Source organism: Strigops habroptila, chromosome 3, assembly GCF_004027225.2.
Source record: "Strigops habroptila isolate Jane chromosome 3, bStrHab1.2.pri, whole genome shotgun sequence".
NCBI classification, from domain to species: domain Eukaryota; kingdom Metazoa; phylum Chordata; class Aves; order Psittaciformes; family Psittacidae; genus Strigops; species Strigops habroptila.
Window position 1 is genome coordinate 30,261,483 of NC_044279.2, and position 13,041 is coordinate 30,274,523.

The 13,041-nt window shown below is 38.9% G+C and overlaps 1 protein-coding gene across 4 annotated transcripts in view; it reads left to right on the forward strand.

Annotated features, from left to right (window-relative positions):
* The window catches only part of PNPLA8 (patatin like phospholipase domain containing 8), a 38,915-nt gene extending 35,160 nt beyond the window's left edge, over positions 1–3,755 (forward strand). For 2 of the 4 annotated variants that reach the window (XM_030478825.1, XM_030478827.1), the window contains 2 exons: positions 636–831; positions 2,884–3,755. In XM_030478825.1, the coding sequence (XP_030334685.1) occupies positions 636–831; positions 2,884–3,158 (471 nt within the window). In that variant the 3' untranslated portion in view covers positions 3,159–3,755. The remainder of the gene's footprint in view (positions 1–635; positions 832–2,883) is intronic. The other 2 variants (XM_030478826.1, XM_030478828.1) reach the window with 1 other exon arrangement.
* The last annotated feature ends 9,286 nt before the right edge of the window (positions 3,756–13,041 follow it).

Below are 13,041 nucleotides of genomic sequence, written 5' to 3' on the forward strand. Positions count from 1 at the left end.
AACTGGACTGGAATATGGCCTTGGGCAATGTGCAGTAGCTGGCTCTGCTTGAGCAGGGAGATTGGGCCAGATGAGCTCGATGGGTGCTTTCCAACCTACATGATTCTGCGATTTTCCAAGTCTTAAATTCGGGCTATAATATCCTGTGTAATGACTGTGCTTATAAAGTAGCTTTGTCCAAGCTTAGCTCTTTTTAAATTTTAGAATCTGCAGGTAGTCATTTGGATTTTGTTAGAGAATACATCCTTGTAATCCCAGTAATAAACATTTTGAGATGCAGACTTTTTGACTGTTTAGGAAATTGTCACTCTCTCTTACCTAAAAGGTGTTCAGAAGATGAAGTCATAACGTCAGATATTCCAGTGAATAGTGCTCTTTCAGACCTTTTCTACTGCTCAACAGCAGAACTGACCACAGACACAGGAGCTGCTCTGATGGTGTCCATAAGCTGGGCCCAGGAAGCCTGGCTATGCAGCAGCTGCTGCCTGGCACAAACAGAGCAGTTGCACAAAAGATGGAAATCAGTGCTTGTTTGGTTTCATTGGTGTGGTATATTAGTGCTATGCTAATTTTGTTTATGGTCATGGTTTCTTGTGTGTATAGTACTAACATTTGTATTTATTTTTAATTTACAGGATGGAGGTCTGCTGCTAAATAATCCTTCTGCACTGGCAGTTCATGAGTGCAAGTGTCTTTGGCCAGATGTTCCATTGCAGTGTCTAATATCACTGGGCACTGGTCGATACGAAAGTGAAGGAAAGACCAACGTCACATACACCAGTCTGAAAGCCAAACTCACAAATGTCATCAGCAGTGCAACTGACACAGAAGGTCAGTATCTTAAGATATGTTTGTATTGCGATTGTTCTCAGGTTTTTGTTTCATAGAATTATAGTTCCAGTTCAGACTGATCTGCAACCTTTGGTCTTTCCCCTTGTCCTCTCTACCTGCCCCACTGAAACTACTTGAAACATGTCTCTCTGTAACTCACTATGTGTAGTAGGTGTTTTAGTACCAGTATTACAGGTTTTCTGGAGATGACAACATGAATACATTTCTTAGCCTTCTCTCCATGAATCTTCCTTTTCTCAGCTGTGAATGAGGTTGATAATATAGATATAATAAAGATAAAAGATACCTTAAAATTTATCAGAATGGCCATGAAAATCCAACAGGATTTATACAAAGTGGTATGTTCTCACTTGTGCTTCAGGATAAAGGCATACTCGGGAATTACTTTCAATAGGAGAATCATATTTTCTTACATTTGGTTTGTTCTTCCCATAAAATGAAATGCTTAAATAGTTAATATAGAACACTGATTGGCTTTCAACAGCTTCAGAAAAAGTATTTTAGTTCTTTCCTATGTGTGCTTTTATACCTGGACTTTTCACGGACTAGACTGTACCTGCCAATGGTCAAAACTTCCATTGCTATCAGGAGGAGCCAAGCATGTGCTTACCAAAATAAACTCTGTACACTGGAACTCTATCACTGGCAGTTTGTATCTGGTTTGGTTTTATATACAGGAAATATTAATATGCAGATTCTTCCCCCCCCCTTACAAAGGAAACTGATACTGTAAAAAGCTAGGAAACAAGAAATACTCTTACGGTCTAGATCCCCTGCTGCATGATCTCTGTTAGTTGACTGTCATTAGTAAGGAAAAGCTAGATTTTTGGGCTACCTTTGTATTTTGCACAATTGTGGAAAGGCAGTGGGAATTGTGGGAAGGAGTGACATGCTGTCCACTTTCTATCCAGGGAAGAAAAGGTTTCATTGCAGATGAAAAATCAGGCAAGAAATTTGATGGGGAAGAGGAAGAAAGGAAAGGTCATGGTGGAGACCAAAGGAGAGGAAATCAAAAGAGGGGAAGAGTACATTTGAGCAGATGGGTAGTTATGTTATGAAGAAAAAAGGAGATAGCATTAAACAGGGCACAAAAGACTAGATGTGTTGAGACAAGAACAGAGACATAGTGTAGTAATTTACAGGAGGAGGGACCAAGCAGAGAAGATTTCAGGTTAACAAGAATCTTTTGCTGTAGCCTTACCCATGGTATTTATTTTTTTTTCACTTTAAAATTTTTATGACAGTAGATGTCTAAAAGAATGGAGAAACATGGTAGGAATACAAAGAAGGTGAAAATAAAAGAGAATGAAAGATGAAGGAAGTCATGGAAATGTAATTTTAAGGTAGTCAACGAAGAGATCTGAAAGGAGAGAGAAAATGGGTTATAAAAGACAAAAAAGGAAGAGAGGAACATACCAATACATTACATAGCCAGTATATTATTGTACTAGTTAACTGAACTGTTATAATTTATCTTGAACATTTTAAATTAAATTAATGTTAAACCCAGAATCTGTAGTAATAAATAAAAAATTATTTAGTTGCAAACAAAAGAAAGCTTTAAACCTACATATTTTTTACTGCAGTCTGAGAGAAGACTATGTAGCTGTCATTTTCACAATACCTACTTCCCTTAGTACTGAGTGTGACAAATCATGGGTATCCTGAATTGGAATGTGTAAGTTAAATGCCTGCTCTTCAGCATGCACTCTCACTTGTAAAGGAATGGAATGTACATGTAATTAAAAATCTGGATAGCTGCAAAGCTTTATTAATTGTCATACCAGTGACATTGGTGTAAAGTAAAAGAAGCAGTTTTTCCAGAGTAAACAGAGCTACAGGGTCATTTGGAAACCTTCTAATGAGAAAGGGGTTTTGATAAAGCAGTGGTGGAAGAACATTTACTCAGCAAAGCAGCACATATTTACACTTACCGTGTCACTGCAGAGCACTTGTTGTTCAGAGACTGTGAAGGACTATTTGCCTGTCTCATGTAAATATAATGGTTCCCTTCATTTGTATTCACCACAGAAGTTCACACCATGCTGGATGCACTGTTACCTGCAGATACTTACTTCAGATTTAACCCTCTTATGAATGAAGACATACCTCTAGATGAAAGTCGTAAAGAGAAACTCAACCAGCTGCAGACAGATGGAATTCGGTATTTAGAACGAAATGAAGAAAAACTGAAAAAAGCTGCAAAAGTACTAATGCAAGAAAAAACAGTTTTGCAGAGACTTCAGGACTGGATGCGGTTAAAGACTGACATGTATGAAGGCCTTTCGTTTCCTTCCAAATTGTGAATATGTAAAGCATGAAAGATCATAAATGTAAATGTCGTTCCAGAAAATCCATTCAGTACTGTAAAGGAAATATGTTTACTGGGGGTAAATAACATCTTTGGAAAGCTCTCAGTTCTGGAGAAAGCAATTCCAGATGGCTGGTTTGTGCACACTTGCTTAATACAAGGGTTTATGGTGTTAATTATTTTTTGACTTTTACAGATCTTACTGTTGCTCTGAAGTTTCTTAAAGTCAGTAAAACTTAAAATTGTGAAAAACAATTGTCATGCATTTTTGATGTATGTACTCTAATTATGGTGGCAGTAAATCTTTATTTACCAACTATCAGGCTTATTCAAAACTAATGAAAATTAAAACCCTCATTCACTTTAATGTAGGCAACATACCTGTAGGCTCTTGTGTAGCCAGTGAATTCAATAGAAATGTAACATTCTTACCAAAACTTTGCCTGTGTTAATTGCACTTTTACATCTGAAAGATGACATTTAAATTCTTTTTTTTTTTTTTCAGTAGATTTTGTACATAACAGTACTGACTAAGATATTTGGATGACTATAAATGGCATATTAAATTATCAAAATGAAGATACTTCTAGGACTTGCTGCTTATTGTTTTTATCGGGATAACTTCAGATTGGTTCATTCATTACTTGAAAATAATCCCAAGCCACAAAACTTCACTCGAGCAGCTATTCCTGTCACAGGATAAAGGAAATAAAATCCTGAAGTGGTTCACCTGAGGGAGCAGCTTACTATAGAAGCTTCAGTTTTGGATGCCAAACATCGCGTGTCTCTAGTCAAAAAGAAAATTAGCAGTTGATATATGAAATAATAAATTACGCATTTCCTTTTGTTTTCTAATTTTCATATCTGCATCCTCTTGAAATTACCTTACAATTGTGAAGTTAACATTTAGAGATTACTACAATCTTACTGCTCATTCTTTTGCCATTTCCTGCTTATGCCAAGAAGGGTGGCCAGGGCATGTCGTGTACCCATCAGTAAGATTGCTTCACAGGTTTCTGGGCGAGTTTTTGCTCTTAGTAGGCAGCTATGGTACATTAAAATATTTACTAGATAAAACGTCCAGCTTCACCAAAAACCAGTGCATTTGTCACTTTGCCTTTTGGGACTGATTGCCTGCTATTGCATTATCTACTAAAAATAACATTTACTTTGACAGACACCTTCTGTACTGGTCTTAGAAAATGTTATTAGACTGCCTTTATGAAAGGAACTTTGAGGAAGAGAGCCAAGATCCTTCGTTACCTTAGGAGTTGCTACATAGTGCTAGAAAACATTTGATTTGGCCTGTTCTTTTCTTAATCTGATGTAGTAAATTTTACCTGTGTCATTTCAGTCAGATACCCATACTTTTCTGGTGCTCCCTCAGTTCTCTGAGGCAATGAAAACTTTCTGATTAAGTTTAAATATATTGCTAATTTTTCACGCTGTTGTCTCAAGGAGAGGGAGGGAGCAGTTTATTTCAATTAGGGCAAGATGGGATTTGTAATTACACTGGTTTTGCTGGAAGCTACTATCTTCATTCACCATTTTTCCTCTGCTTTATTGCTGTTCCAATATTACTTCTTAGGTGTGGCTTTTAAAAGCAGACAAGAAATTGAGTTGAACTGTAGAGTAATTAATTCAGACTGTTTTAGGCCACTGTGTGTATAAATTCACAAGACGCATGTATTGAATCCTTTCAAACTCTTTGATCCTCAGTGTTGCAAGTGCTGCACTGTCTGTGAGGCACTAATTAGGGGTTTGCTCTCCCCTCTAAACCACTTTAAAATGTGCAGGTGCAACAGTTTTATCACTCTGGCTTTAATGAGTTTTTAGTTACTTCAGAAACTATTAGCGACTTGCAAGGAATCCTATCGCGGATGCATTTCTGCAGCACTGAATATAAAATAAAACTGTTTTCAGGAAGTTTATTGAGAGATTAGATGTGGAATCCCACATGATATTTAATAGAAAAAAATGGAATAAGGAGAACTGTAGAAGAGTCAGGACTGGCTAAATAAGGGCATTTTAAATTAAGGGGGTTTATTGATAGGGAGCAGACTTGTGCTGGGTCAAATACTAGCATATTTTAACTAATCATTTGGGTTGAAGAACACGACAATTCTCTTCATGGGTGAATCTAGGAGCGATCATGAAATTTTGAACAACAGGATTTCAGTGCAGCATGGGTTTGAGAAGAAGGTAGACTAGAGTGGAAAAACTGCCTCTGAAGAATAAAAATGTAAAATTAAAAATGGGAGATGGAATACTCAAATGCAGAACATCACACTAAAGGAATCCTGCTTTGAAGAAGTACTCTTGGGAATGCTGTGCAGTTATCCAGCTAACAAATGGAAATTGAGTCAGCACTCACACAACTACCTGTGCGTATCAATACACCAGAGAATTCCTTGGCCAGGAAAACATGAACAAACCTGAAAAAAACAAGATACCAGTGTGAATTTTGAATCTAGAATAAGAAATCACAAGAAGACGGTAGATAAGCATTCCAGGTAATTCATGAATTTGGAGAAGACGAGAAGGTTTGTCTGTCCAGATGAGTGTTCCCACTTGAAAATGTGCCACGTTTGCATCCTGGAGAGAAAATCAGCAATTTCATGCTTTAATTTAGAAGGTGATAATGTAGAATCTTTGCAAAATTGACATAATGTCCTTGCTCTGATTTTGAAAGGCAGTAAGAAAGAGTCCAGATCAGGAAATGAAAAGGTAGAGACATAAAATAATCTCCCTTTATGCAAAGTCAGAAAGTGAAAAAGCCTCTAGGTCATCTCTTAGTTTCTAATTATCTGTGTAGAAAGAGATCTTAATTGAAGGAGGTTTCATTGTTAAAGGAAAGAAAGTAGAACTTTTAAATGTTGAACTGTGATCACTGATTTTAGGATATTTCCAGCATCCATTCCAGCAGTGATATGAAGATACTGCTTCTGTTGCACAAGGCGCAGGCAGCAGCAGTTGAATATAATTATAGTTTTGGTGACTGCTATTAGAGAAAGAGATATTCAGACTAAAACAGATGGAAAGAAGGGATGCCAAAGGGAAGATCTAAGACAGCATGGTTTGTTTCATGTAACAAAACCAGGGCTGGAAGGCGGGTACATGCTGCTGTTTAAAAACTTAAAGAAGGAAAAGATTATAACATAAAGGACAGCACTTGCCTAAAACTGATCAGAAATAAATTTAGCCAGAAAGTAAAAAGGTGCTAAAACCTAAGGAGCAAGATTACAGAACAGCTATACAGAGAATTAACAGTGCAAAAGAAACTGTTTCAGTGTAAGATTTAGTACTGAGCTTCTGAGTGGTGGCGGGGTGGTTGTTCTGTAATAGACTATGAGAATGGCTACCAGTCTCCATGGCCAACTGAATCCCTTCTAAACTACATGGCAGGTAAGAACTCATTACCCTCCTTTATATAACACAATCCATATGCATATGGAAACTCCTACCAGCTCCTTCTCATTAGGTCTAATAGATAAGGATTATGACTTGTCTTTGATCCATGACTTATAGACCATTTAATTTATTTTGCTGTTCTTGCCTCGCTGGTAAAGGCAGCTGATAGAGGCTGAAGTAATACAAGACACATGACAGGTGAAGGAAAAATCGGGTGTGCTTACCATTGGCACCATTAATTTTTCATCAGAGATTAAAATACTTGTATGCTGCTGGGTCAACAAACAGTCCTGATTTTCTTCCATTAAAAGACTATTCTCAAAATGACAAGTATTAAGTACAAACATAATCTGTTGCAGGAGAGACTGTGCTAAGGACTTCCTCCTTCTGCTTAAAGACTGCACTCCCAGGTGCAGCTGTGATACAAACCCATAGTCTTTTGCATTCCACTACATGAGGCAAGAAGGCAAAACCACTTTTGTGTTTTTGTACTGTTGCCTAAAAAGTGAGTCAAATTTTCAAACCTTGCAGAACTGTTCCGTCTGAGGGACAGTTTGGTGCTGGAAGTAAGGTACAGTCTTAGTGTAATCATACTCAAGAAAAATATGCAGGCCACCTGCCTTTTTCTCTTTCCTTGCTCCAGCTGCACACCACTGAGGTTCGAACTCAAGGGGCTCCTGCCCCCCAATTCTCCTGTCGCTGCTCAGCCTCCTCACTCCAGCCTCCTCATTCCCACACCTGCAGTCATGTTCACTCCTCGTACTTACCAGGGAATCCCGGTGTGCCACCTGCTCCAGTGCTTTGCTGATGGCCTTCACCGTTTGCACCTACTTATATAACAAGATTTTTATTTTTAATTGTTCTTTCTATTCCATTATTTATTTTAGTAAAGTTGACAGACTTCAGTAAGGGGGAACCATTAGCAATTTGCAGCATAATATAAAAGTTAAACAAGCACCGAAACACTCCAGTAATTATATATTGGTAATTAATGCATGTTTAATCTTCAGTAGCAATGCTATTTTGCTTTTTATTTACTATTTCATGTAATTTATTGGTTTCTTAGAACAATATCATCACGGGCTATTTCCCCATATAGTTGCAACAGCATGAAAAATACAGCAGCATTTTGAAATCTTTACCTTTCAGGAAGAAGCTGCAACAGCATTTTCATGTAAAACCACACAGACAACCTAGACAGATTACTAATACCATTAAAGTGCAATGCTGAGTTCAGCAAACTTACAATTTTAGCATTTAAAAGCTTTTTCCATTTTAAAAATCTTGTAAACTGGAACTGGAACAGCTTTTTGCTCTAACACCATTATTTTATAATTGAATAAGATAATAATTGTCACAATAATATCACAGGGGAACAGTCACCCAGAATGCCTCAAAATTTTGTCAGCAAACCCCCAAAAGTAATTTCTTAAAAATCTGGTCTGTGTCTACCCGTGGGCATAAGTTCAGCAAAGCTGCTGTTCCCTGCTTCCTCACTGGCTGCTCTGCGGAAATCACAAATATGGTCCTGTCCTCCTCTGTTCTTTTGTACACCTCATCTGAATATATTTTCAGGCAAGCAAGTCAGGCAGTCACGGAACACTTCTAACAATGGAACAAGACCTATATTGTAAAGAAAGCAAGCAGAAATGCTGGAGTGCTTAAGTAGGGAATATTTCTAGCCTCCTACAAGGAAAGGCAGGTATCTCAGGTATTGCATAAAATGTGGAGTCAAAGAACAAAACTACTGGCACTACTAAATCTGACTTCAAAGCATTACTTTACAGAGTTAATAAGACATAAGCACATCATAACTTCAAAACTTGAGCATTGTGTCCATTCTAGACAATTTATTTCTTGCTAAATATTATATTTAAAACTATCCCCAAACAGGTCTGAACAATGCTCAGAGAAGTCTGGGTGTGAATACAGCAGGAAAGACAACATTTTTATAGCAGACTGAGTTTTAAATAATTTGCACTGGAGAGGTCATAAATCCTTGGGAAGAGCTACAGATCAGTAGGGAAAGCTTAGATGAGATTGCCAGGAAGCAAGTGTGTTCCGGACAGCTGTTTATTGCATGGGTTCATATATATTATGTGTATATTAGAGATAGTAAAGAAAAAAGCAAGACAAAATACTTCCGGTGTGATGCTGTTCCTATATATTTTATGTCTGGCCTGTAAAGTGCATTGACTTCAGGTTATCTTTGAGAAAAGGAGAGCTTTTTCTCATCTACTATGCAGTGTGCTGCAGCCTCTCAGGTGAACGTTATCTCTTTTCAAGCCAATACATTTACGGAAGGTGCATCATAGTTCAACTTCAAACAAGTACTGTAAAAAAAAAAGTAAAAAAGAGATCAGTTTCCTGAACCAAATAAATCCGGGATGTGTTAGATCAAAACTGAGGGGTTGCTACTGGTTTTCGTCATCAACTGTTCTGAGTTGGTTGGAAGGTACCATCACTGTGGCACACCCAGAAAGCAGTGTCACCTCCATGCAGTGCCTGCTGCATGGCCCCTCGGTCATTCTGAAAAAGGACCCTGCTGGCCTGGGAGGCTGTGGCGGCCGTACACAGGCAGCAGTCGGATACCCAGCAGATATTCTCTTCCTCCACATCAGAGTTGTAGCCACTTCACATTAATAGTCACTCTGACCAGTCAGGCCTTTACAAAATCAAACCACACAGAAAAAGATACTTCTCTTTCCTTCTGCAGATAATGAGGAAGACGACTTAGATCATTATTACTGTCAGGACACAATGCATTTGCTTTCCTCCCTCACAATAGCTACTTGTAAAGAAGCAGCTCTTGCAGCCAGGCCTCAGAAAACAGTACTCCATGATCTACAGTCACCTCAAAATCACTAAGAGCACTAAAAGGACTATTTCTCAGGTCCCCAAAATACTTTGAAATGCCTGATTTCCAGGTGGGCTTCCACTGCCAAACCCTAAAGGCATTGTGAAAGACTGGCGGGGTCAAGATGTCCCTCTGCAGAAAGGTCCCATGGTAAGTTCCCCATTGCCAAAGCACTTCAGAGGTGTGGAGTCCCCAGAACAAATAAACTCCAGCTGACAGCAGGTATCTTGTTCTGGTAACCTTCTCTATCAAGAGCATCCCTCTCAGACATGGTATAAAGTGCCCAGCTGACATATAGGGATGTTTGTGAAATTGGCAGAGTTATTCTTACGAGGGAGCTGATGCCAAGCCTTCTCCTTTCTGCCCAGGACAGTTCCTTGAAAGAAGATTCCCATGCCAACCTTCTGTCAGAGAGAAATCTACTGTACAATGAGACAACAAAAGTTCCCAAGCTTGATACAGAGTGGGGTGATGGGTGTTGGAGCAGGTTTTCAGGTATGGGTGGATGGGAGCATGTCTCCTGAGCAAGCCAAAGGATGAGCATGGGTGCTGCTCTGCTAACCCTAAAAGCCACTTGTGCAACTTTTGGTTGTCATCATCGGGTGACATGGGGATAGGCAGGCTGCTATTCCAAATGTCAAGTTTTCCATTGTATGAGAGGACACCCTCCTGCTGGTGGAAAAACGTAATTGATCCCAACATGTGCCAGTGCAGCCACTCTTTGCAGAGTTGTGCTATCTATTTGGGCAAAAGCATGCATCATGGAGGTGTCATGGAGTATGTGCTGGCAGTCTCAAATCACTGCAAATCACACAAGGAGGTGATCTGAATGTTAGTTTAACCATTCCCTGAGGAACATGGCACCTGGACATCTGGTGGGTCTTTCCAGAGCCCTAAAGCATTATGGGTGCTGTCAGAGGCATGCTAAAGGAAGACAACAGATGTAAATCCTGTACAAAGTAGCAAACAGAACTTCTAATTAGGTGCTCAGAAGTGTATACTTTTTTATCATGACAGTTCCTGGACAGCTTTTCTTTCCTACTTACCTTAAAAGAAAAAAGAATGAAGAGCTTCTTCAAAAGGTAAGTCACCCTGTCAGACTGTATTTGTAAAAACAAACACATTGCATCTCATAAACATCATCTGCACAGCAGACTAGAAAATGATGGAATGTAGTTGTTTTTCTAATCCTATGCAGACATGCTCAAATAGCTTTACAGAAATAGAGCACCGCAGGTTTCATTTAGCTTGAATGAAACAATACCTGCTACAGCTAGTCTGTATTTTAGTGTTAGCCTCTTGCCTGCAGTCACCTACTGTGAAGGTCAACAAATTGGATCACAGAAGGCTCATTGTTAGTATCCTACATCTTTGAGCTTTTATTCAGGTATATGTGTCAGAGCTGTGTATCTCTAATGTCTACGCATGTCTCTATCGTTACTAAAGCAAGATGTCACAGTAGATGGTAGCAAGTAGTCAGCTGTGCGCTCAGCTGTGTCTACTCTTCCACATCTCTGCGAAGTTGTCTAGGATTTCATAGTTCTGCTCAGACAAGTCATCTTGCCTTATTCTCATCTTGTTTTCAAGGTCTAGAACAATAGCTATTATGAATCAGGGGCTAGGTTTACTTCCCTAGGGAGAAGAGGTACAATAGCATTTCTATATGAGTTCCTACCTGAGCACTGCTTCAAGACCTTCGCTTTTCACCAGAAAAGATAATTTATTTTCTATGTCATTGTTCCACATTCTGAAGAACTCTTCTTTCTTTTTAATTCTGCCCTGTGGACTTGTCTCTGCCTAGTTTGACTTCTGATGCTCTCTCTAATGCTCTCTCTAATGTTGTGTTTTAAAGCACTGACTTTAATGATCACATGCCTAATTTTGAAACCTACTGCTGCTGTTATAGACAATTGTTAAATGGCTTACAGAACAGTCTTTGTGCTCATCTATTTTTCTGTTTATTTCTGGACAAGAGTGTACTTGCCTAAGATAGCTCTCTTCATGTTACTTCTTGAATTTGTGCCATAGAACAAAGAACGATAAAAGTGTTACAGGAAAAAAAGCAATAACCTTGTCTCTCCTGCTCAAAAATGTCAGTGTTACAGCATTTCTAAACCTTTGAGCTGAGCACAAATGTTTCTCAGAACAACAGATGATTGGAGAAATGAGGAAATCATTATTACATAGCTAAAATAACAGAAGATCATAGATGGTGCCAAGGGATTGATTTTGGGCGTGGTAGAAGATTCCTCCATAATCACAACAACAAAATATAGCTTGAGAACATAAGTGGAGGATAGCAGAAAAAGCAAAGTTTGATGTCAAAGGTAATATATATACACCATGGTTTTAAAGAGAAATCTAGATGACAGATGAATCTATTTGGCTCGAAGGCACAGACTGAAACAGTAACCCACAACTTCATTTGTGCATTGGTTACAGATATTCATATATCAAATATGCAAATTATTATTGAATGTAAATACATGAGGAAACTTACACTTAAAGCTGTTTCCATGATCCATGGTAGTGGAAAATAGTGCAGAAATACATACAGAAAAAACCTGGATGTACTCACACCCAGTTAAAAGTTCCCCGCGAGGAGTACAGGCAGTCTCCTGGCTCCATTTTAGGGATCACATTAGATTAAAAAGTCATGGAATCAGTTCCACAGATCCAGAGGTTTCCACCTGCTCTCCTAAGGTTGGTTGACTCACTTTTCCTCCAGCTGTGGGCATCAGGGCCCACCAGCTACACCTGTGAGGGCTAGCACCAGCCTATGGACCACATTGCTTGTCACCAGTTGGGATTTACAGTACCATGGAGAAACAAAACTGCATGCCTCACCTTTTTAGGCTTGCTTCTACTCTGCCTTTATTATTAAAGAAATGGAAATTTCAGTTGGCATTAGCTTGAGTAAACCAGGAAAACTTCTACCACTGTTGGTGATGAAATATCACGTAGTCTGTGCTGCCACTTCAGCCATCTGATCTGAGAGCATAATTTGCTTCTGCAAGTTTTCAAACTATTCAAGGGAACTTCTGAGCTGAGAAAACTGATGGACTTCTGTGGCAGTCAGCATCACAGCAAGCAGGGAAGTGGGTTCCCGCACCAGAGGAGGTAAGTAATTATCCTTTAAACATGAGTCCAGCCTGAACACTTTGTAAGGAGGAAGGTAGTTATGGAATGAAAGACTGACAGTCTTAGGAATGTGAACTGGAAAAGGGCTCACTTTCATTGAGAAGAAAGTGTGAACACCAGGGATCATACATCATTAACTAAGGTTTTTCATGTATTTGAGTGACGTACAACACATAGATGGGAGATACCCAAACTTCATGGTAATTGCTGTATGTGATACTACCTCTTCCAATAAAGCATAAATAGGGAGACAGAGGGGACTCATTTCCAGTATTCTTCACAGAAATTGTGTCACTTTCCTTTAGTTTGTGTAAGGAAAATTATACGCTCTTGCCAGAAAAGAATGGGGAAATAACAAAGCTCAGAGACTATGTGGTTAAGGGAGATCAAGCAGAAGAGGACATAGTGAAGCATTCTGTTGCTTGACTGAGAAGTGCTATGCCAGTATACCATGAATTGAAAATGATCA